This window comes from Labrus mixtus, chromosome 6, assembly GCF_963584025.1.
Source record: "Labrus mixtus chromosome 6, fLabMix1.1, whole genome shotgun sequence".
Taxonomy (NCBI): Eukaryota; Metazoa; Chordata; class Actinopteri; order Labriformes; family Labridae; genus Labrus; species Labrus mixtus.
The window spans coordinates 7,442,475-7,468,000 of record NC_083617.1 but is presented as its reverse complement, the minus strand read 5'-3'; the positions used below and the strand labels follow the sequence as shown (position 1 = coordinate 7,468,000).

Below are 25,526 nucleotides of genomic sequence, written 5' to 3'. Positions count from 1 at the left end.
TCACTTGGACTAGAAGCTCAAAAGCTGGTTTAATGTCATGCTGCTATGTTCCATCAGAGACATAAACATTACATCATTATTATGTCAATGTTTGCGAACAATCAGCAACTTAAAAAAAAAACAATGCATGATTAAAATCAAGTAGTGCATTGTTAATAATCAAACAATCAAGTCAAACATTTTACTCCTGGCTATCGCTACTGTTCGATAGTATTGCTCTGGATATTTGCCTTTATTGGACAGGGCAGCTGAAGAGAGACGGGAAAAGTTGGGAGGAGAAAGCGGGGGATGACATGCAGCGAAGGGCCAAGGTTAGATTTGAATCCACGGCCGTATGCGACGAGGACTACAGCCTCCGTACATAGAGCATGCGGCATAAATGCTAGGCTATCCAGCACCCTGCACAGCATTTATATTGGTTTGCTGAAAATGATAAAAAAATGTGAAATCAGCTGCTGCTTTAAATCAGTAGCTTTTGCCTGTATGCCTGTATAAATGAGTAGAGAGATTTCATTCACCAGTTCTGATCTGTGGAGTGCCACTTCCAAGTTTTCAGCATTCTCACACTTGCATGTACAGTAGTTCTCATGCATCCACAGCTGGCATCGGGCTTTAGTCCATCTCTGCTCTAAACATATGTGGCATGATGGTTGATTTTCCCACACTGTCCCAGTACAGCTAGTCGTTTCTCCGTCCTCAACTGGTCTGGGCGGATACCGCTTCCCTGATGCATCTTTTATGCTGGCCACACAAGTGTCTCCTGTCAGTGGTGACAGAGTTACCATATTTCCCCCCACACCAGTCTGGCCCACTTTGATTTACTTCTTCAGGGGTTTGAGCATCAGGAAAGACTTAGAGGAAAGTGTAAGTTACTGGGGATTCAAAAAAAAAGACATGTCTATGCTTTGCATAGGCTGGTTCAGTCAGGGTCATGTTTAAGGTGCAAACCATTCATGTGCAACACTGCCGCCTTGTGGAAGCCAAGGAAACAACCAATGATGTCACAAAATTCATGTTTATGAAATCTTAGCAGAACACCTGCATGTCTCAGACACTTTTCCTCAGTTTGTGCCAAATATCACGTGGAAACTCAGAAATAGGTGGTTCAAATATATTTATTAAATACAAAAGATTTTTTTGCAGTGCAGTAACGACGGTATTAAAAATATTTGGAAGATTAACAGGATTGCAGTGCTCGTTCTTGAAGTTGACATCAAAATTAAAAATGCATTTCCTGAAACAGTTTGAAAAAGATACAAACAGGTAGGACTTAAACATACCAAGAAAATAAAAATGTTACTCAGGGAAAACCTTTTATAACTTTTAAAATACCCTTAAGATGAAATCAAAAACGTGAAATGGTAAAATCCTACACATTTAATTAGTTTGCATGCCTAAACGAACTGAGCAACAACAGTAAACAGCACCAGTCATACGCTGACTTACCCCACAAGTGCTGTCCAATTCCTTTTTCACATGTTTTTGCAACGAGACAGAAAGTGATTGCGAGAAAAGTAGAAGTGCAGCAGGGGAAAGTGATGCTGGCTTCTTAATGCCAGAATGAAAGCACAAGAGTGGACTTGTAGAAACATGTTTCTTTCACCTTCTATAAAGTGTAGAGACAAAAAGACCAGTAAATTAAGGTATGTTTGTTGTAAAAAAAAACAAAGGCATAAATAGGAAAATAAATAATCACTATGTTGTATATGGTTTGCAAGTGAACGTAGTGTGGACTTGGACCAGGGGTGGGTGCTGTAATTATTTTTATCTAGATGATGATACAGACACTTGAGTTCGAGTTGAGTTTGAGTTCGTCTAGTGTTGAACTTTAAAGAACTAATAGGTTTCAGTGCAGAGCAATTAGATGAAGCATTCTTTGGTTCATTGAAATACTGAAATAGAGACCCCATAACATAATGTCATAAACACTGACTCACGAGGTTCAAAAGTTCTTTGGACCTTTAAAGCTCCTGGGAGGAAATTATAGCTAGTTATGAAACTGAATTAAATTAATACTGATATCTTTTAATGAGCTACAAAAAAAAAACAAGACTATCAGCTACAAGACTGATCATTTCTACATAGTTATTTAAGATTCTCAATGAGTGAAACATTTGACTGTTAAAAAGAAAAAAGGGTCAGATTTTTCATCAGAAAACAAAACCTTCACAAATAAAAGACTTCTTGTCCACAATGAATGCACAGACTCAAAGTTCCTCACAGGAGCTTAAAGCATCATGACGCACTTGGTCATGAATGTGTGTGTGTGTGTGTGTGTGTGTGTGTGTGTGTGTGTCTGACGATGGCGTTTTCTAAGGCACTGTCCTGTAGTATCAACAAGTTTACCACTTACATTACCATATCGGTCTTACATACTAACAAACCAGACAACTTCTGCCTGAGTCTGCATTTCTTATGTTCTTTGCATAGACACAAAGCACTGTGATGTCTTCCATGCAAATGTACCAGGAAATCCTTTTGCATATTCTTATTCTGAGGAACAGATTGAAGCTTTTCTTCTGCTTTGGGCACGAGGATCAGAGCCGCAACTGGCTCTCCTATGGTTTACAGGGCTGACGATATTCACACCTGACATTTCAATCAATCAATCAATCAAAAAAATAAAGAAAGAAATGCCACAGAATAAAACCATTCATCTCAAAAACATCCCAAACTGATAACATGTAGATCGATTTAAGCCGTTTAAAAAACTTAAATGTCATGTTGCTGTTAATTTCGGGATGAACACTGATTTGTGATGGAACTTCTAAAGAAGGATCGCCACCACAAATGTCACTGATGAACCGTGGCCTTTCATTACTGCTGAGAGTGAAATCAGAGTCATTGCTTTTTCTTTAGAAAGAGGACCAAGGCAGTTTCACTTCCTCGTTGTGGTGTAGGACTGTGAGGTTAGTTTGTATCCCTTAAAGAAGGAATGGGTCACCGTTTGCATAGAAGGGTTACAATACAAAGCAGAAAACCAGCAGGATTTGTTCTGCCCTCTGGTGAATGTTGTACTTTAAAGCAATATAGTTTAGTTTCCGGTTAAAATCAAAACCTTAATACTCCAAGTCCTTTGTTGCATGCGAGTGACTACCCCTGCCTTGGAGCCAGAGTTTTGGCTCTGATCCTTGAACTATTCTGGTCCATTTCACTACAATACATTTTTTTTTAGCCTAGAGAAACTGGTCCAGCAAGTGCCGGCTCCTTTGGCTCAGTCTGTGGGTCCAAGTTTCCTGCACAACACTGGGGCGGAGAGTAAGTAGAGTTCAAGGCTGCCAGGGCTTCCTGTCCTTGCCTTTCTGATCAGGAATGTGCTTGTAGCGACACTTATCCCCAAAATGGCAGCCGGTGGTTCTCCAGAAGTAACACTCGTCTCCGTTCACTGGGCCACGTCGTCGAGGTCTGAGCAGAGAAAGTGTCACAGCTATTACCCTTCCAATAATGAAAGTGTGATTAATGGGTCGAGACTTAATGTTTCTAAAGAGTGCCTCTTACCCTGCAGCCGCCCCTGCCTGCTGTGTGACGGGCAGACAGGTCTTGAGCGGAGTAGGGAGGACTTTCTGAGTGCGCCGGTCAGGATAGCGCACCACTAAACGTGTGTTCTCAACACAAAAACCCTGTGAGAAAGGACACATCTCTCCATAACAATGTTTATTAAAAGGAGACACAATCAAGAGGAGACTAAACGAGTAGGGCTGCAACCGATGAATCTGACTGATATTTTCAAGATCAACCGTTTAAAGTGTTTAGTCCTCAAAATGACAAAATATAAGGAAACTCCTCCTGAGAATTTCCTTATATTTTGTTTTCCAATTGCTTCTTTTTCAAAAAAGTGACACAAGAAAAGCAGAAAATTCTTACATTTAGGAAGCTGGAACCAGAGACTATTTGACAAGAATGATTGATCTACTATCAAACACCTTTTCTTTTTCAATTGCTCCACAAATGAGTACTCACATTTAGTTTCTCCATGGCACGTGCAGCCATGTTTGCATTCTTGAAGTTTACAAAGGCACAAAATCTCTCATGCAGCACACGGATACTCTCAATCTCACCGTACCTACAATGCAAAGCAAACAACAGAAAAGTCAATAACTACCTTGGTTAAATATTACTTCTCTGTCCACGCAGGTACAAAAAAGGGTTTGCTGGGAATGAATTAGGAACATTTTACAAAAAGTGACTTTAAGTCATAAAATTAGCATCAAGTCTTACATTTTAAAAAGGTCCCGTAGATGTTTCTCAGTTAGCTCCGTCGTCACATTTCCAACCCACAAAGACGGGCAGGGACTTCTGAAGGACAGAGAAGAATGTCAATGAACGCAATAATTTATTTATTTAACCTTTATTTAACCAGGAAAAAGTCTCATTGAGATTAAAAATCTCTTTTACAAGAGCGTCCTGGCCAAGACAGGCAGCAGCACAAGTACAGGGTTTCAGACATAAAACACTTAACAACAATGAACATAAATACAGGAATCACAAAAAGAACCAGTTCATCAGAATCTGTCATAAGTCATCAGCAACAAAGCGATCAAAAAGGGCAATACAAGTTAGCTAAAACATCTGCAGTCAGATGTTTCTGCCTCCAGATCATTAAGACGACCTTTAAAAACATTAATGGAAACCAGCTCCCGAAGATTTAAAGTATCTTGCAACCGATTCCAAGTTCAAGTACAGTTCTGATCTATCATTTGTTAAATTGCTCCAAATAACCACACGACCAACTACAAGCCCATCTGACCCTTATGCTTATTTCAGACAAACAACGGTCACCTACCCTGGTTGCACAATTGACGAATCTTGGCTCACAGCTGCAAGAAAAAGGCATCTTCATTCATAAAATCCAAAGCACAGGGCTGTATGCGTTACAAAGAGAACATGCAGGCCCTCCTTATGAAATGTGAACATGTCAACTTACCTCTGGCGACATCAGAAGATGCCAGAGCAGCTTGTACAGTTGAAAACTTCTCCAGGAGCAGGATGCTTTGCCCTTCGTCAAAACCAAGCTCCTGAGGAAAGAAATGAGATAAATAAAAAGTTAGTCATGAATAATAGATTTTAGTTTCATGTCAAAATGACTTGTCTGACATTGTTGCTTAAAAATGAAAAGCTCAGAGAACGTTCTGGTTGTTTTCATTCACAGCTACGCTCACAGGAAACACTGTGGTTTTTATTTGCGGGTTTATTTACCATTAACTGCAGCACTTTACAGTCAAAGAGGTCAATGACAGCCTCCTCACAGTCTTTATCCAGTTTGAGCACCTGCTCCATGGCTTTCTCTGCCTCGCCGTACCGCTGAAAACACAATAATAAGTTAAAAAAACTGACAATTGTAACACAAAGGCTTTAGTATGAGAACGTGATTTGATAACATGCTACATCCCACGGTAGCATCAGCCTGTTCCTACCTTCATGCCCATGAGAGCACTGCCCTTCCGGAAGTATCCTTTGGGCCAGTCTGGGGCCAGCTGAAGGGAGCGCTCAGCATCTGCCAGAGCCTGAGGGTACTGCTCCAGGCAGAAGTAGCAATAGGAACGATTCCCAAAGAACCTGAGGGATGGGATCAACAAATGCAAAAAAAACAATGATCTGTGTGTCATCAATGTTTGAACTCACTTTGTTATAGAGTAGTCATGACATACCTGTTATCCTTTGGGTCACATTTGATGGCTTCTGTAAACATACTGACGGCTTGTGCGTACTGCCCCTCCTGCACCAGCTTGATCCCTTTTTCTGCTAGAGAGAAAAAGCTTGTAAATAACTCTCTGGTGAGTCAGGCCCCTTGAGGGCTGCCTGACATGCTTGTACAAAGCTACGTGTAATCAATAACTTCACTCTGAAAGGGTTTGATTCTTTTTCAATGAATAACCTACAAATGAAAAGGTTGTTTACAAACACCGCTGTGCAGGAATTCTTTCTCACCTGTCAGTGAGGCGCTCTTCTTGTTCATGGTGTCAGTTCCATTAGTCTGTAAGAATAAATAATAGATTCATTACACTTCATGCTGTGAAGATGGAGCAGATCATTCAGTTCTGAGCACTCTTGAAAACATCTGGGGGAGTAATACAAACACTTAGTTCACTTTAATCCACCTGCTGCTCTTTCATTTTATTTTTCTGTACTCCCTTTTTTTTTTTAATGGGTATCAAAGTCTCCAAGAAATGAAATGAAATTGATATATAAACTTCATGATTTCATTGATGGTGAGGTCTCAGTTTGTGAAGAATGGGCTGTACTTATTAGGATGGATCAATATTTGAGATATGAGGTCTGTGTTTGTTATTTGACATATACAGTAAGTGACACTTTGAGTGAAAGAGATGAAAAAGAAATGGAGGTTGAGTTTTTTGTTTTTCTCACCGCTGAGATTTGAGTGGGTGTTTTTTTGTCGTAGTGTGTGTGTGTGTATTTTGTTTTTAATGAACGGTGCATATCAGAATCAAATTCACCTTAACCAATGGATCTTGCATTGGACAATATGTGCTAATAGTATCTGCTAACTAATTTATATATACAGTATATCGCTTTGGCTCAAGTTTAATCCGACCTACAATGGTTTAGACTAATACAAATGACAGAGGACCAAGGTCCAAGAATCATCCCACAGCTGAGGCAAAGTAGGTCAAAACACACACGTACACATACACACATTCCAAACACTGCTGTAAAGACTTTCATAGTCCAGAGTCCACTTTTTCCACCTATCACCCTTTCAGTCACAAGGAAAACAGAAAACAGGTTCATCTTGAACTATCCATTCAAACAGCATTCATTCACCTCTCTCCTGGCCTCATTCTCTTTGTTTTCTTTGGACTTGCGGCTGGATCCTTTGGGTTTGATATGGCTAGCAGCATTAGCAAAAAAGGCACTGCTCACATCCCATTCTGGCTCCTGTGAGGCAAACATACTGGTTGTCAAACACTGGTGATCAATTCTGTGTCATCAAGGACTACAAGCATGCATCTTTAGAGCGAAAAGAAAAGTCACAAATGAGAGGTGAAGCGGCTAATGTGAAGAGTTTCTGCTCGAGTGTTTGGCTAGAGTTATTACCTGCATACTGTTGAAAACCGTGTTAAACTCCAGAGCCAATACCTCTTCTGTAGATCGAGTCTTCTGGTGTCCTTTGATTCCTGAAGGAGACATGACTGGAGCGGCCACATCCTTGTGTGAAGCAGCAGATGTTGCATCCTGTTCCTCAACTTTCTGCACTTGTTGTTTCTCATCTTCAGCAGCAGCTTCTGCGTCTGACTCGCTGTCATCTAGTTCAGACTCTGCACCTCCGTCCTCTTCCTCATCATCCTAGAGTACAGGATCACATATACATATATATATAATTATTCACAGTAAAAAGAAAACGTTCTGCGCATTGCTGGAAGAAGTAATGTGATAATTACCCGGTTCTCATTTTGCTTAACCTGCTCCTGTTTCTTGCGTTTTCGACGGCGCTGAAACAGATAAAGGATGTGACAATTAAAAAAAAAAAAAACAATCAAAAACACAACCTTATTGATCCAAAAAGAAAACATACATAAAAACAGAGTAACTTACCGATACCAACAACAAAAACATCACACAAAAGAGCTAAACCTTAGATTAGGATCGACAGACTAAATAACAACATGAAAGGATCTGTCTGCAAAGATAAACCAACAGAGCATGAGATAAAACATGAGACTCTTCATGTAACGACATGACTGCAAGTTTTTTACATTTAATACATTACAATATTTTGTACTTTTAAGCCTTTAACTATGAAATCAGTTCCCAAGAAATCAATTCATGAACATCTGTTTTCCATGTTTTTGTGATGACAATGGCAGTAAATGTTTTCTACACCCGACCAACTCAAACTGTCTCAAGGTCCACAAAAGTAATTGGATGCTTATGTGTTTGGACTACACTACTAATAATATAGTTTACTGTGGTAAGAAATTATACATTTTGAGATTTGAAATAAATGACTGAAATAAATTGTCCCCTTTTTTGTTTGACCAAATGATGTAACGTATATGTAGTTTGGTAGTTTTGTAATTTGTATTTTAAAAGATAGATAGATACTTTATTGATCCCGAGGGAAATTCAAAAGAACAGATACTTGTCATCCAGGTATCAGTAGAATGCTGCCTTGTAAAATACCATAACATTATTCTATATCAATAAATTATTTAAGAAGTGATTTAGAATAGCACTTCATTATTCAAGCAGGTAAAACATAACAAGGTCCTCGAGGTGCTGGTGGCTCAGTGGTTAGTGCGCGCTCCCGGAGGCTACAGTCCTCCAAGCGGGCGGCCCCGGGTTCAAATCTGACCTGTGTCTCCTTTCCTGCATGTCATTCCTCTCTCTCTCGCTCTCTCTCTCTCTCTCTCTCTCCCTGATTCGGACTCTTATCCACTGTCCTGTGCCTCTAATGAAAGGCAAAAAGGGCCAAAAAAAAAACATAACAAGGTCTATGTAGGATGGTAACAGAGAAACATCACTTTCAGGAATATTTTCTAAAAAGCCAAAAGGTTTGCTTCTATCTGGACGATTGAAAAAAAAAAAAAAAAAAAGTGCATGATTCTATCCCTGACTTTAAGTAAGTTAGTCTTTAACTCATCAGGTAGAAATCTTTCAGGGGTGTTAAAGTATTTGTGCCCTCACCTTCCTCTTGGCTTTGCGTCGCTCCGCCCTTCTTCTGGCCTTCTCCTCCTCACTCAGGTCCTCCTCTCCATTTAATGCATCCTAATCACACACAGAGTTGCACATTGCACATTGTACCTCCACCATCCCACGATGCCCTGTCGCTCTGACACTATTTGTTTACCTGTGACAAAGTGGCATCCTCGCTCGGGTCAGGGTTTGCGGCACCGCAGTCCATCTGCTCCTCCTGCTGCTGGACAGGGGGGCCTGATGGGAAATTTAAAAATAAGAAATAGCTCTTAACAACCTGAATACACCGTCTTCTGATTCCTTGTGTTCAGCTCTAATTTAACACATGTCCCAAAATGATTCAGGATTAGAAGAGTCTGCACAGTGAGCACAACATGCATGCACACTACGACTACCAGATATGAATCTACAACATGCCGTCTGATGTATTTCAAAACATTTAGCTGCAAACATCCTCTATGAAAAAAACGAGAAGGTACATCATGTTCATTTCATGATGTACCTGAAAGGAACATGATGGGCTTTACAATAGGGCAATCATTACCTTTAAAAAGCTCAAACCTGGCAAAGAGAAAAATAACTCATCTGGATAGCAAACAAATTTGTCTAACCACTATGACCTTTGATAACCGAAAGCACAAAACTAAATGACACTGGGTGGAGACAGGAAGGATGACATCATGCTGACAGAAAACAGAGAAACTGCTAAGTGAGATTTAACCTCTAGTTGTTTCTTTGTGTCTTTCAGAGAGGAAGATGTGTTTTAACTTTTCCCCCTCACACACAGGCCTAACATGCAGCACACAGCTGCCTCTGTCGGGCTGTTTGAGAACACGAGAATCTGTGCTCAGGAACTTGGTAGAATACAACCACTGCCCTGAAGTGATGTTTGAGTGTCGGGGTGCTTACAACAGATCAAACCAGAAACCTGGTGCTTATTTAGGCCCGATTGTGAGACAAAAGGAAACCACGTACACACAGGAGCGTGCAGGAATCTCAGCAGTGTCAGATTTCTTTTTGCTCAGCAAAGATCTCCAGATCGGTGACAAATGCATACTTTGTCTGTGACTCATATTGTGGCTGGCTAGTAATTGATGCAAGTGATTGGAACTTTTCTTCTGCTCAGTACAGTTTCACTTTTCGAGTATCAGAAACAACACTTCTTAAGGACAAGTACTGCAGCGACTTCGCTCTTTCTCCTTCCTCTTGTGTTTATTCTGTAGAACCACGGTGCTCTATAAAAAGACTTAAGAGTATAATTGCAGAAGGACTAACATCCATAACACTTTCGTCATTTGTTGTTTTGAGTGTCCTTGACATTGCTAAAGAGACAAAACAATTACTTAATCATCAAGCCGCAGTAAGAAATGTGATCATGAACATTTCAATGGGGATGATAGTTTCTAACTTGACTGTTGCCATGTCACCCAAACATTCTCCTCACAAAGTCGCTGTGATGGGCGAGTTACAGGAAAGCTATCCCCGATTGGTTGTTTCATTCATACCTGATGAAACATTCTTAAAAACTAAATACAAAGGGTGGTGCTGACTGACACTCAGTACGTTTACATGCAAAGTTAAGTTGAGCTCGATTGTGCCATTCAATTGGACTACTGTCCTTGTCCCAGGGTACATCGGGGGGTGAATTGATTTATTGACGAGTGTCCATCCCTGCTAAGGCAGGTGACAATACGCCCCCTTTCAGATAGTTACTACTGGGGCCTTCAGCAAACTGGTTGTAAGGCAAACTGTGAAAACATGGACAACTTGTCAATTTATTGTGTAAGTCGGGCTTACAGAATAAATTGACATTTTCTAACGGCATGTAAACTTACTGACAGATCGGACACACATTTATTCAAAGGAACATTTTAAATTAATATTTGTAGTGACTTGAAATGTCAAAAAAAAAGAGATTTATTTATTCTCAATATTTTGGGTCCTGTCTGGGGATAGTTATTTTTTGGAAAATCACACAATTTTTAACCAAAAATGTTAAACCTTTAACTTCCTCCAGCTTCTTCAATGTGAGGATTTGTTGCATTTCTATGACTTTTTATCATGACAGATGAATCAATGATGAAAAAGATTGTTATTTGCAGCCCTTCTTTAGTAAAGACCCTCACATAACTTGGGAGTCGCTGTCTCGAGAAAGTGAAAGACATTTCAGCAGCCCGTGTCTGACTCGATTCTCAAATGTCATGAAACGAGCACGGCTGAAGCACGGCTCCATCCCGTTAGCTGACTCAACGTTTTATGTTAAATCCTAACCATAAAGGAATGCCTGCCTTCTAATAACGATCCAAGACAAACACAACAACAGAGTCTCTGTTTCTCCCTTTCAAGGACACGGCCTGAGTTAATGTTGAGTTGAAAGGTGAGCTCCTTCCACAGGAATTCTAAATAACAGTGCATCAACATGGATGGGGCGTTTTTAACCAGGAAATCAAGCTCACAGCTCTTTTTCATCACTGTGAGTCAATCTATCGCACAAAGAGAGAAAGAACACAACCACGATCTCATGAAGGTGCCTTTCAGTGACTGGTCTCTAGGCCAAGCAGCTTTATCTGTACGTGAAATATCTTACTCAAACTTTAACCATCATGTAAGTCATGTGTACATCTGTAAATACTAAGATTTAAATAATGAGGTCCAAAGTCCTGGCCAGCCAGTGGCAAGGACAGCAGACAGCCATGTTCAAGGCTTGGGTCTTTGTCAACAGAGTAAACAACCTACATCATGACAACAAACTGCACATGGCCATGAACCTACGGCTTCTATTTGAAAGTGTTTGTCATTCACCTAACTGCACAACTGATATCTGTGTGACTGTTAAACATGTAATGACGGCCAAACGTTAAACAACCTTTAGACACATTTGTTATGTTAGCTATGTTACGAGGTTAGCAACATGTTACATGTCGTTTTCTGGTATACGGTCGAATTTCAGTTTTCAGACATGACTGTTATTACTCCTTCTATTTTGGCACGATCCAACAACACAACATTTTAAGACTCCTGTGTCACCTTCTACCCTGTGGAGGTGATCTGTGTTCCCCTCTAGTTTAACTTAGTTTTGCCTCCAGCTAACACTGTGACATCATCGTGACCTATAGGCTCTAAAATATTCTTTATTGTATTGTTTTGTGTATTACTTATTGATTGGTGTTTTGTTTTTTTTAAAGGCCCTTTAGGGACGGGACTTTATTTTAGATGTCTGTAAATGCTGCGGTGAGTCATCGGTTGACATGCTTCCTACTTGTTGTATACAAGTAAACATTTAATAAATAGAAAAGTTAACACCCTCTTACCAATACAAGCACTACTTAATCAAGTGTGTGTGTGTTTTCAGTGCATGTGTAAACTGATACAGGTGTTTCTACATGGTTAAAACAGTAACATGTCAACTGAATCATCAGTCTGTCAAGCAAAAGTCTGCAAACAGACAGTTTCATTAACAAAACACACTTAAAGAAACATTGTAATTTGAATAAGCTTGACTCGATTAGAGTGTACAAATAAAAAAAGATGCATTTAATTGACAGATATATTCATCATAGATCATCATGAACAGATGTGTTGAAACAGCTACTGAAAGATTGCCAATCCGTCCCTGATGAGGTTTTAAACAGTAAGCCTGTAAACTAGGCATGCTGTGACAACACAGAGCCAAGAAGAGGAACTAAAAGTGTCAGGCACATGACATGTTTGAGGACGCACAACCCCGATGCTCACATCACTCTAAATATGGCCCTGCATGTTCATGGCTGCGGGGCTTTTGCCACCCATTTGAGGCATTGTTATCATACCAACATGCAACCTCTAATCTGTAGTAGTTTTTTCACTGTTTACGCTCATTCCCTGCTCTTAAATGCATACTCGGACTGAGTGAGTTCTTGACTGCTTTGAAAAGTCCGTGAAAGTGTGTTTTAAGTTGTTTGGCACCGACTGCGCGGACTTGGAAGAGAGGTGAAAGCTGTAAGGGTGTAACTGCCTGAGCAAGAACTCAATGTGAACTTCACGACAAAACACAAACTAAGAAAAAAAACACTACCAGACAATGCAAGTGTCAAAAAAAAGAGTAAGTTTTAGATTATATTATCAGCGGTTTCATTGTCACCTTCGTTTCGTTATCACTTCCCCTGAACTTGCGGTTGAGTTTTAAAAAACTTTTTTTTTTTTTGAAAACTGGGGCATGTCTTACCGCTCCCGAGTCCCAGCAGCCTGCATATGTCTCTGGTGAATTTCATGAGCGCAACCATCCAGCATTATCCTCTCGGTAATCCCTCCAAGGAAAAACACTCGAAACAGGCTTTTTTTTTTTTTTTTTTTTAGTTCAGCAGTGAACACGTTTGTGACATCGGGACAATCGCTATCGGATCTGTGGGAATCTTTGGTGGTTGAGTCCACTTCCTGAGCGTCAACTGCAGACGTTAGGTCCACCCTGAGCAGCGTCTTAAAGGCACAGTAACACCATTATCGATTACTGAATGAGTTGAACGGTTCAAGCCTTTTTCCGGTGCCAGTGCAGAGTGAAGTGTGTTTATGTTTCTTGAAGCTAACAAAGAATGTAGAAAATAATTAAATACCATTTCATCACCACCACTGATATACAAAGGCATAAAACTGTTATTTAAAGTAAAATATAGTAAAAGAAGAAAGAAGTGTTTCGAGGTTCACAAAAATACAATACAAATATATTTTCTTTGGCCAACTGCAATCACAGCAGTGCTTTTAGACTCTTTTCATTACATAAACAGGTCTTTTTTTTTTTTTTTTTTTTACACATTTTGTTATGCTGAACTATTAAATTATTGTCAGCTGGGTTCCATTTACAACTCTGTTTTTGCACATTTACATTTAATCTTTCATATTTAATTTACAACCATTTACAACTCTGTTTTTGCACATTTAATCTTTCATATTTAATTTACAGCCATTTACGACTCTGTTCTTGCACATTTACAGTTAATCTTCCATATTTAATCTTCCTATTTAAGACTAGTAATGCTTAGTTAAATCCTGGTTGTATATATTCACATTCTTAGTTTTGATATTTTTAGTGCTTATTTACTTTGTATTTAATATTATATTATGTTTAGATTTGCTAACATTGTGTTTTTTACTCATATTGTGTGTTGGATAACCTGCTGCTGTAACGCCACAATTTCCCAGTTTGGGATCAATAAAGTAATTATATTCTGGGGCTGCACAATTAATCGTGATTTCATAGTTATTGCGATATGACCCTTCGCAATAAACACATCACAAAAGTCTGAATTTATGTCAGAAGACTACTTAGAGACAATTTATATTGGATTCAGGACGAACTGGTTTCAAACTCAGGTATTGTAGTATAAAACATGAAGAACAGCAGATAGACAGAAATAGCGGATGCACTCTTTAAGATGAATTAAGATATACCGTATTCAAAACTTTCAATTTTACACTCTGTTGTTGAACATGCCACACACACATAGGCTGAAATACACACATACACAAACAGGATCCTATGGACATGAACTAATGGAGAGATGTAAGAGTGAGAATAAAGACTGAGCTACTGCCACCATTCATATTGTCACAATATCAAAAAATGTAATCGCACACATGTTTGCAGGCCTACTGGATTCCATTTAAAACCATACTGGGACACTAAGAAGTTTAGAAACATTAAAATGTTATTAGGACTATTGAAATGATCTTACCTATCATTAGACATATACTCTTACATCCTAAAATATAATCTCACTCCCACAAAAAATACAGCCTCCAAATAATTTTTAGAAACTGAAACACATATACTCAATTTCATTTCAGAGTTTTTTCATAAAAAGTTGTAAGAAAGGCTCATTGTGCGTCATTTCCTTTGATTACAGTTTTGGTTCATTTCATTAAGTCAAGGGTGAGTCATCTTATGAATTGCATTTATCTCAACACTGTGATTGATTTGGTATCAGTCTTTCTCTGCTGGCTCAGTTAGATGACTTCATAAGAGGTGCTTCAAAAGTGGTGACTACTGTTTAATACCAAGAGTAAAACCCGGGTTCTGCACTTCTGAACTTTTCAGGTTGACGGCCTTCAAAGAGCCTGACCGCCTCTTTCTTTGTCTCTGTCCCGCCGAGCTGTGCTGTTGTTAAGCCACCACTGAGCATCTTTTTATTTTTCAGAAAACATTACAATTAGGATGCGCAACGATACATGAGGAGGGAGACACAGCCGATCAAGTAGCTAGTTTGAGGGAGTGTTGATATTCATGCTTCAGCTGATGTCAGATTCTTTTCAGCGATGTTTCAGATCAGCCATGGCAGTGAGAGCTGCACTCCAGCCTGGAGAACCCATCACACCACCACCTAAAAAAACACATTGAACACATAAAACAAAGAAGAATTAGTCAGAAATAGTGTAGTGTCCCACCTGAAGGCATGTATTTATATTCATTATAATCAACATTTATATAGAGTGGTCATGAATAATCATAATAGTATTTCAGTATAATAATGAACTAATAGACACATATTATGCAAGTTAGATAAATAAATAATAATAGTGTGAGGGTTGCATATTATAAACATAACATAATCAACGAAGGATGAAATGCAGAAGGGCACAGGTGTACATGAATTCAAACTGAGCCTACAAAGTGAAATTCATCAAGGATAGAGTGAAAATAAGTCAATGCTTAGATGAAATTTTGCATGGTCAAAGAGTGAGGTCTCAAGTTTCATACGAGCTCGCTTTTGGGGTAATTCAGTAATAAATCTTAGGCCAACCTGACATTTACGAGAGGTGAAGGAGGGACAAATACAAGAAAAAGGACCATCATTCCAAGAAAAGCTGACATACATGCTATGTTGGTGTGTCGATGTCCGGTCACAAGATGGTTGGCCAGATATTTACCCCATTTATCAAGAAGACACGACATTGCAGTAGGTTTTTGTTTTGACTGCTAACTTCTGAGAACAGCATGTGGCAATGTATGGGACATGGCTGGGGCTGCCCACGTGGGGCACAGTTAGAGCTATCAGGCCATGTGGGACATAGTTAGAGCTATCAAGCCCATGTGGAGGAGGCGGATACCATCTCCACGCCCTCAGCAAAAGAAGTATATATTGTGTGATATTCTTTGTCTTGGTCAGTCGTCTGCAGGCGGCTCACTGCTTTGGATTCTGAGAAAGATGAATAAAGCTTTTAGTACTCAATTTGTTGGTCTCCTGGGTCCAGTCTCTGAAGAAAGACAAACACGCTTTAAAACACCACTTAGAACTTAAAAAGGACAGTTAGATTTAGAGTTTAAAATGTTGATGTCTTCGTTGGTCTGGTCACAGCCAAAAAAATGACCCTGCCTATTTTCCGGATTTATTAAAAAAAGGACACGGCAATAGTTAACACCTGAAATCACCAAGAACCTGCGCTTCTGTAGCATCTGCATTGAGGACATGATTCTCAAAAGGGTCATGAACTGTGCTATCAAACACCAGTCAACACAATGAGTGTACAACATTCACAACCAGTCACACTTGCAGTTTAATATTCAGCTGAGGGATTAGCATTAAAGGCAAACCTGGATGACAGCCACTTCCGCACAGGTACAGCCCTTTAACTGGGGAGCGGTAGTCAGAGAGAGAGGGCAATGGTCGTGCTAAGTAGAGCTGATCCAGTGACATTGATCCGTGGAAGATATTCTGTGAAGAGCAAAATGTTTATTTACTTTTATATTGTTGATTATGTTCAATAAAGTCCTGTGTAATAAACAGAGGCATTCAGTGAGTTGTGACTTCACACTGTCAATGTGAACTTTGAGTCAGGGGTTGTGGTAAAACTCTGTAACCATTAACTGCTTTCACAGGTCTGTCCCCGAGCAGACAGTGAACAACAGAACCCTCAGTGGACGCAAAATACTTCCTCATCCAGTGAGCAGAGGACTGTGTTAAGCAGAAGTGATGTCTATCCACATTCAAATTGATATTCAGATTTCCAACGTCCTCAGTGTGTGCACAGTACGTACCCCTCCTGTGAGCCCAAAGATCCTCTCCAGGTCAGGGGGAGCCAGGATGTCTCTGCCCACCACAGACTTTTTGAACCCAGGGGCATATTGCTCCACCCAGTCAAATACTAAAGAGAGAGAGACAAACAGAGCAGTTAGAATAAATCAAAAGGAGTACATTTCTGTTTTAGAAGGTGGATCTAGTTTTGCTTTCTATCATATCATAAAAGAAATACAAATATTGGTTAAAGCTCCTGTAAGGAGTTTTTTGCCACGAATGAAACAGACTGAAATCAAAAAGGATGCCTTTAAATAATAATAATAATAATAATAACTTGGATTTATATAGCGCCTTTCAATGAACCCAAGGCCGCTTTACAGTGGTAAAAGGAGACATGACCTACAAACCAGGCCCTCAGTAAGATTGATTATTTCTATCTAGTTGTTTTTTTTAAGTGTGCAGGCTACAGGGTAGGTGTCAGACAAAGTGATGCTGCAGAAACAGCATGTTGTTAATTCAGATTCTTGAGGGATGCAATTGACAGTTTAAGAAAGCAAACTGAGATGCTATGCTTAAAAAAACATGACTTACAAATGAACAGGGTAAAATCGGCAAAGCAAAAGAGGAACTACTTTGTCCACATAAAACGCCAGAATCAACACAAACTGACAAAACTGGAGCTTCAAGATCTATTTAAGCTCAGCGTGTTAAAATGTGTAAATGTAGAAGCACTGGATACATTTTGCCAGAGTTTGAAAATAACATAGTACAAATATTATGTTACTGTAACCAAGCAGATTATTAGGTAACAGTACTTTACTTGTGTATTTTCTGAAAACTTTTCATATTTACTCCCCAAATTTAAACAAAAAGGACTCTTTACTTTAGCTTCAATGCATATGAGGATAATTATTATCCACTTATTTTCATCACTGCACACCGTGCCTTACCCAAATCCTGACTCATTTCAACCTAAAGGTACGATAAAACAAATAAAATATGACCCTTTGTTTTCCCAAAGAGAAGCCATATCCCATACAACTGATGTGCATTGGAGAAAGTGAATGTTCCTTGTATTCCTTTTCCCCTTTTACAGTAAGTGAAGTTTCTAGTTATATAAGTTTAATATTTCCCCATAGATGAAGTAACCTTCACACTATGAGAACATTTCAGAACCTGTACTTTTTCACTTTTATATCAGTAAGGATGGATCTATTTTATTTTTTAATAATCTCCTTTTTTTATATATTTTATTTTTACATACATATTTGTATCTGTCTACTATAGTAAAAAAATGTTTGTATTTACTGCCACCTCTACTTCTGACAAATTGATACTATAAGAAGTTTAGGATTAATATGTGATTCAAACCATTATCTGCATAGGCCTCTCTATCCTGTTCAGTCCATTCCTTGCCCTCTATGTGGTAGGGGGTAAATTGGGTGAACAGTGACACCACGTGGCAGCCAGGGGGAGCCAGAGTGGGATCCAACACTGATGGGATGGTCATCTCCAGCATGGGTCTGCAAGAAAAGAGCAGCATGATGAGATAAGATACAAGTGAGTTTTTTAAATGTGACACTTTGGGACCTAAGAAAAAATCTGCTAAATATTCAAGATTGGATGACTGGTATTGCTTTCAACCATTCAAACAAATTGATGTAGAAACAATTTAAAAAAGATCTTCAGAGGATCTATTTATTCAAGGGTAATGTAAGAGATAAAGTATATGTGAATGTGCTAATCCAGTCAATTTGAGAATTATGTTGAAATAAATGTGGGGGGGGGGGGGAACGTTTACAAGGTGCTTACTATTATAGTTTCAAGAAATTATGCAGGAGACATTTTAAGGTTTTGCAGCTGCAAGGTTAATCTCTAATCTCCAATAACAAGCATGTACCACTTTGTCCATATTCTCTGCAGTAAAGAATGAAAGCTTTAATCTACAACTTAAATGCAAATCTGTGCATGAACATTGAGGGAAACTGTTTTTTACTGCTTGAAGTTTTGGACTGAAAGGAAGATTTGGTTTCTTAATTTTGTTAGAAAGTAAAAATGTATACCTTGCTGAGGGTCGCCCATTCATGGCCTCTTTGTACGCTGTCTCCAATACCTCTACACTTTCACAGTTGAGATGAATGGAGCACTGATGGTGGGGCCCTGGTTTGTTATCGGGTGTGGGAGTTGCTAGGAAGTTTGGTAGCTTGTCCACTGCCACTGTAAAAACAAACCACAACAAAGAAAATGGCATGAAATCAGTTGTTTTCTTTGTAAGATTATGCAAGATTTTATGAAAACATCTGCTTTGGTTCTGAAAAGACTTGGCTGCAAATTTCCACACTGCTAAATGTTTAGATTGGAATTAGGGTAATTGTCAGTGAAAATATAAATGTCTGTTGAGGAAATTTGTTGATGCTTGACTTCACACAAAAACTTCACTGCTTTCTAAGTAGTTGCTTTAACACACATAGAAACCAGACTAATACTCTGAAGTATGTCTACACACTGCAAAGCTTTCAAATATATTTCACAAAAACTGGAGGAAAGAAACAATCTTGAGTAAAAACAGAAGAATGAGCCCTGAATCATATAGTCCCCTTCTTACTGTGACACTATACATTATTATAATTTAAATGAAATACTTTTTATTTAGTTCATTTTCACGTTTATATAGAGACATGGACAACATGGGCACAACACCCTGTCAGGGAACCTTTGCCTGACAAAAATCTTGAAGAAAAAAAAGTGTCTCCTTTGTATCACAGGAGAGTCAACATTGTATTTCATTTTTACAGTCAGCACTTTTGGATATAATTGGTAAATATCCATTATTTGTTAGCAGTCAAATTACGAGCTCTCTCATCTTTTGTTTCCCATTTCATCCATGGTGTTCCTCAAGGATCCATCTTAGGTCCACTACTCTTTTCCATTTAATGCGTTCCCTGGGTTTAAGTAATTAGTAAACAAAATGTACAGTGGACCAAACCCAGTTAGTTGTACGTCCCATTGCAATCTACTAATCAGAGCAGTCCAACTCAATTTACTGCCTGTTGATCTGATATCTATTAGATTTCTCAAAACCTCCCTTAAACATGATGGTGAAGTTATCATAGGTTTCGTTAAATTGTACATTCGCGTCGTAAAATTTTCTTGGTATAAGTCTAATTTTTAATTGTACGGGTTAAATTTTGATCTCTGTAGGGGTTTCTTTAACTCTTCTTTTGGGTTAATATATACATATGGGAAGGGGGACAGCAGGTGATGTAAGATGTAACTAATGTCTCTTATCTTGTGTGTGTTGTAAACTGGTTTTGGATGCTTTGAATTTCCCTCTGAATCAATAAAGTATCTATCTATCTGGTTTGACACACCACATATTTCACTCACATAGACAGTTGTCTCAGATCCCTCTAAGCCAAATGCAAGAAACTTATTTGTTCAGCTTGATTCTGGACTGTGTTTTGATGCCAAAGTAAAGAAGGTTATTCAGGCATGCTTTCATCTTTTAAAGACGATGAGATCTTATATTAGTCAGACTTCCCTTGGTCGTCCTAAATTAATACCAAAATGCTGCTGCTAGGTATAATCACCTTTTTGTGAAGCACTTTATAACCTTATTAAAGATGAACTAATATGGGTTAATACTACGGTTATTATTGCAGGAGAGCAAGAGAACAGATTTACCATTGATCTTGGTAACAGGTGAGGTATAGTCAATCTGATCAACAGCTTTGATGAACTCTGGAGGAAGGGCTGTCTGAAAGAAGAACATGAAGCTACGATAAATCATATCGTATGATGCAAAGCGTGCATGTTGTTCGTATTTAACCGTATTACCTGAGGTGTGAGTTTCTTGAAGGTAACGTACGGGGTAGCGTTTGATAAAACAACTTTACTCTGGATCTCTGTGCCATCCTTCAGCACCACCCCCTTGGCAGCTCCATCTGGACCAATCAGCACCTGACCTACATCCTGGCAGGGATACACACACATCTTCATAAATAATGGCCATGATACAAACACTGGTATACAATCACATTTAACCCACAGTATAAACTGCATTAGATCAAAAACTACATTACCTTCTCAGTGAAAATGTCCACACCATATGATCGAGCAGAGCTAGCTATAGCCTGAGACACGCCTCCCATGCCTCCCTCCACATAACCCCAAGCTCCTTTCTCCTTCTCCACCTCCCCCATCACATGATGCAGGAGCACATACCTTTGAGGCAAGAACATGCAAATATTTTTTTTGGAGATAACTTTGGAATTTCCAAGGAAGTAATTTTGACTGTTAGATGTATTTTCTTTCAGAGACGAATATTCAAACCATCTGTCAGACTTTTGCATTATTTATCCTAACATTACAAATCAATTTACAGTATTCTAAGATTTACAAATTGCAAACAGATTGTTGAAATGATGCATATAATTTTCAGGATTCTCTCGTAGATGACTTCAGGTAGTTTACGTTTTAACCCTGTAGTCATCAAGTGTCACTTACCCACTGCCGGGGCTGCTTGGGCTGGTCATGGCTCCTATCACAGCATCAGTAGCCAGTGTTGCTCTCAGTGGCTCTGACTCAAACCACCGATTGAGAATCTACAACGACAAAACGCAAGTTAGTCCAGTTGCCTTCAAAAAAGATATTTTAAATTGCCAAAAGTTGTGTAAGCCACCACAAACCTTCATTATCGGCGCAGTTACAATCTCATAAAAATCTGGAATGTTTGTGCCCAGTTTCATACCTTCATATAAAAAAAAATAAAAGTCAGTTATGGTACAAACAAATTTACTACACATCGAATCATTTGTTATTTTGACACCAAGTTTATAACCCAGGCTAATACCAACAACGCACCGCATTTAACAAGAGGCATCAGGGTCTTTGCTACAGACAGCCTCTTCCTCAGGGATCCAGAGGTAAAACCAGGAATGTCTACGGGAGGAGCATCCAGGAGAGGGTGGATGGCTTCGGCGAGCTTCTCAAGGTGTGCAATAAAATCTGGATAAGCCTGGGTAATGTGAAAGAAGAGATGAAGGTGAGGATGAGATTTGTAGAGATATGTGTGTGAGGAAAAACATCTGCAGTGGAGCACAAATGCAAAGACATTGCGGTCAAGCTTTTAAAATGGCTAGCATTATTGTAAACTTACCTGAGCATCCTTCTGTGAGAACTTGCTGATCTCCTTTAAGGTCATGGACAGATCTGAGCCAAGTATGAGAGACCTCGGTGGGGCACCTCCTACCCCTTCCTCCAACATGGGAGTGTAAGCGTGGGGGTCCCTCATATACACCTTCAGCCCATGTTTCTAAAGATATAAGCAGTGAAAATATAAAGAGTATTTTACAAGACCTGTCTCTTTAACCCCTCCCAAAATGATTTAAAGCTCCTGTGAGGAGGTTTTTTTTATTGTTATGAAGGTAAGAAATACTCCTGGTGCATCTGTATGAGCTACAAAAGCAAATGAAGCCATCAGCTTAGTTATTTTAAATGCCTTTAATCAGACTCTTTAACAGCATCACCACCTCATGCTACACACTGTGTGTGTTTTTTTAATAACAATAACTCTTTCCAGTGTAGCTACTGTGTAATTTTCCATTATTGTATTTTTTTATTTAACTGATGTAAATATGTTTGATTTTTAACTTCTATTGTGAAGTACTGCTGTCTTCACAAGTTCCTCATAACTATTAGGAAATACTAGGAAACATTTGACACTTTTTCTTTCCTTACCTTGAGCTCCAGGTCTGCACATATGTGGGGCCTTAATAAACTGAGCAAATACGAACACCTAGAGAAGATAAAACCTGAAACAGAAGTATTGTTAGTTCCACAAAGATGAGTTCATTTCTTTTCAGAATAACTACTGCAACACATTAACGTCTGATCTTATGGACTTGTATTATTTTTTCTATCCATTCTGCACATTTGCACCATTTGTACAAAATTAAACCTTCTTTATCATTAGAAGTTCAATTTACTGAGAGGTTAGAAAACAATATTTTAAACAAGAGTTTATTGGTTCTTATGTACCGGAGTGTCTCACTTACTCTGAAAAAAAAATCACAGAAAACTCTGCCAAATGTTTTTGACTTATTGCAAGATAGAAAGAAGTTCCCATCTACAGTATCAGTTCATGGAGATAACTCTTAGAGATAACAGAGATAAACCACCCTGACCATGACCAGGGTTCAACCAGATTTTTATGCAAGCCAGAGGCCACCTTACCAGGGAAGATTTCCTCTGACACTGCTGCTCCTCCCAGCACATGTCTGCGCTCCAGTACGGCTGTCTGCAGGCCTCCCTTCTGTAGGTAGGCAGCCTAGACACATGCACACAGACACATCACCTTTAACATCTTGCAGAGCCATATTTTGTGTACTGCATAATGTAGGTGTTGAGAGTCAAACGTGTAGAGTTAGACTTACTGCCACCAGCCCGTTGTGCCCTGCAAGGAAATATAACATAAGTCAGACAGTGATCCTAAAAATGATTATTTTCTATAGATATGACATGACATTGAGCTTCCCTTTGGAATTTATGCAAGTTGCTCTCCTGCAGTGTTTCAAGTCAAAAGTCAAACTTAATGAGTCCAAAGTTGAACACTTGAAACGAAACTCCAATCCTTAATACGAAGTGAACAACAAGAGCCAGAGCCAAGTCACTATTTTTAGCAGTTTAAAAAAGGTGTGCATAAATTCTTAGGAGTTACTTTTTTGTTTTAAGCTGAAATGTGGTCTCAGTATCGCAGAGTACCTTGCGGGTTTGTTGTTTTGCAGGAGAGCTCCTGTGTTTTTTTTGTTGCACTTTTTCCCTCCTCTACAGCCCAAAGTTCTCACCTCCTCCGATGACCAGTGCGTCATACTGGGATTTCAAAGCGGCCTGACTGGATCTGGATCTCGTCACTGTCCCTACGACAGTCACAGCCCTCCGTCCTCGGTCAGTCCACAGCGCTGCAGCCATGGCAGGAGTTTGAGACAGGATCCCACATCAGTCCCGCCTCTTTCCAACCTAGAGCCGCGTAAAGTAGATCCGGTTTCCTGCAAGAGTGAGGAAAACGGCCACACACTCAAGGTAAACTGGTCTGGATTAGGATGTTGGGGTGGTGGTGGGAGGACGGATGCAGTTCAGTGTTTTAAGTTTAGATACAGATGAATTTAGATTTTGTAGTTGATATTTATATGCATCCACCAAACATTTTATATCAGACAAGCATCTAGTTTAGAAATCTATTTTACGCACATGGCCCTACAGGATTTTATTTCAATACATAAAGTTTATTAATCTTTATTTTTTACACATGATCTCACTTTCTCATAGGATAGGTAGGATAAAGGCCTAGAGGATGTTAAAAAGTAGAGGTGTACACTTTAACACACTATAACACACAACTCTCCTTTTGTCTGATATCTTCCTAAACCTTTGACAAGAGTTCTAATTGAAAGTTTAAAAAATAAGAAGGAATAAAATGTTGGTAAGTGGACACTGAGTTATACTATTTTTTTTTTTGTTTTAAATGGTCAGTTTTATAGGTAAATTGAAGAATTTTGAAGCCAGTTTGCAAAGTGTGAATTATACATTCTTCCGTATTTTTCTTTTTACCTGTAATAAAGTAACCATGTTGAATACTATGGGTGGACCAGCCTGTCATTATCAAACTCAACACTAGGTGGCACAGTTGGTCCACTTAATTCTTCTCCAAAATCACAAAAGTCCACAAACATTTCATACAGCAACCTCAGAAATGGACTGTTTAACACTAATTTGTAATTTAGCTGATTCAAGTATTTTTGGCTTCATATTTGCATTTAGTGTGTAGAGTTTAAGATGTTACTTTTGCAAACGCTTAGACATGAGCACACAGTCATGAATAAATACATCAAGGACTGCATAAAGACTCTGCAGACTGTTCATCTTGACTCTTTGGAGATCATGTGAAAATTCAAAGTGATTTCAGTTTTTTATTTTATTTTGTAAGTGTTTTACCTTGTGTGTTTATTTTAAATCCCATAATGATTAAAAGTCTATTTTACAAGAGAGAGCTGACCTATAGGTAGCAGCCACACAAAATCAGAAAACACATTAAAAAAACAACTTAAAGCACCTGTGAGGAGTTTTGAGCTGGTTGTGGAACAGAATGAGAATTAACACTGATGTCTCTTTAGGATTTACAAAATTAACAAGACTCTTAGCGACAAGTTTATTGTTTTTAGTTTTATATTGTTATTATTAATGCCTGAAACCTGCAAAGTTGGTGTCAGAAAAAGCACAGTTTATATTTTCCACATGATTTGACTGAAATAAGAACGCAGGATGACATTTTAATATTCATGATACAATGATCTTGACATGATGATCCCCTGTGTCTACAAATAAAATATTTCTAAATACATATTTTCAGGATAAAATCAGGGGAAAGCTAAAAGGTACCACCTTGTCCACAGGGGGGAGCCAAATTGACACAAACTGAAAGTTCTTCACAGTAGTTTTAAATACAATTATTTTTTTAGCAGATGCTTTTATCCAAAGCTAAATAACACAAGATGAGAAAATCACACAATTTCAACCAGGAATTGAAATACACAGTGGCCTATGAAGAAAAACAACAACGCTTCTATCAACACAGTCTTTATGACACTCTATGAGTGTGTCTAATTTTTGCACTTTTTTCAGACTCTTCCAATCCAGAGATGCATTATAGAAAAGAAAAACAGTTTTTCACAGTTCTGTCAACACTCAGGGTAGAGGAAAGATAAATAAATTAGAGGATCACAACTGGTGTCCAGTAGAGCTGAAATAGAGAAGTTTGACCAAGTTGTTTATTTAAACACACCTCATATTTAAAATATACATAATACAAATAATCATAGAACTTGG

General features: G+C 38.8%; 2 protein-coding genes across 4 annotated transcripts; both read right to left on the bottom strand.

Moving 5' to 3' along the window:
* Positions 1-1,097: 1,097 nt before the first annotated feature.
* On the bottom strand, positions 1,098-13,085 carry zgc:123010 (uncharacterized protein LOC641500 homolog). 3 transcript variants are annotated; one of them, XM_061039774.1, is made up of 16 exons: positions 12,860-13,085; positions 8,810-8,892; positions 8,647-8,727; positions 7,401-7,451; positions 7,057-7,305; positions 6,784-6,897; positions 5,929-5,974; positions 5,649-5,742; positions 5,415-5,556; positions 5,197-5,301; positions 4,925-5,015; positions 4,784-4,817; positions 4,219-4,296; positions 3,961-4,063; positions 3,499-3,620; positions 1,098-3,405 (listed from the first exon to the last, which is right to left on the bottom strand). In XM_061039774.1, exons 1-16 carry the CDS (start codon positions 12,915-12,917, stop codon positions 3,270-3,272), a joined length of 1,587 nt encoding a protein of 528 aa, XP_060895757.1. In that variant the 5' UTR covers positions 12,918-13,085; the 3' UTR covers positions 1,098-3,269. The 3 variants fall into 3 exon arrangements, with proteins under 3 accessions (XP_060895757.1, XP_060895758.1, XP_060895759.1); XM_061039775.1 differs by having other exon boundaries at positions 5,649-5,739; positions 12,860-13,084; XM_061039776.1 differs by having other exon boundaries at positions 7,099-7,305; positions 12,860-13,084.
* Positions 13,086-14,460: 1,375 nt separating this feature from the next.
* On the bottom strand, positions 14,461-23,653 carry pyroxd2 (pyridine nucleotide-disulphide oxidoreductase domain 2). The gene is made up of 16 exons (XM_061039773.1): positions 23,489-23,653; positions 23,078-23,097; positions 22,878-22,971; positions 22,383-22,456; positions 21,802-21,957; positions 21,507-21,660; positions 21,332-21,393; positions 21,150-21,247; positions 20,726-20,867; positions 20,481-20,615; positions 20,328-20,400; positions 18,707-18,860; positions 18,015-18,166; positions 16,664-16,770; positions 16,220-16,340; positions 14,461-15,008 (listed from the first exon to the last, which is right to left on the bottom strand). Exons 1-16 carry the CDS (start codon positions 23,610-23,612, stop codon positions 14,938-14,940), a joined length of 1,737 nt encoding a protein of 578 aa, XP_060895756.1. The 5' UTR covers positions 23,613-23,653; the 3' UTR covers positions 14,461-14,937.
* Positions 23,654-25,526: the final 1,873 nt, after the last annotated feature.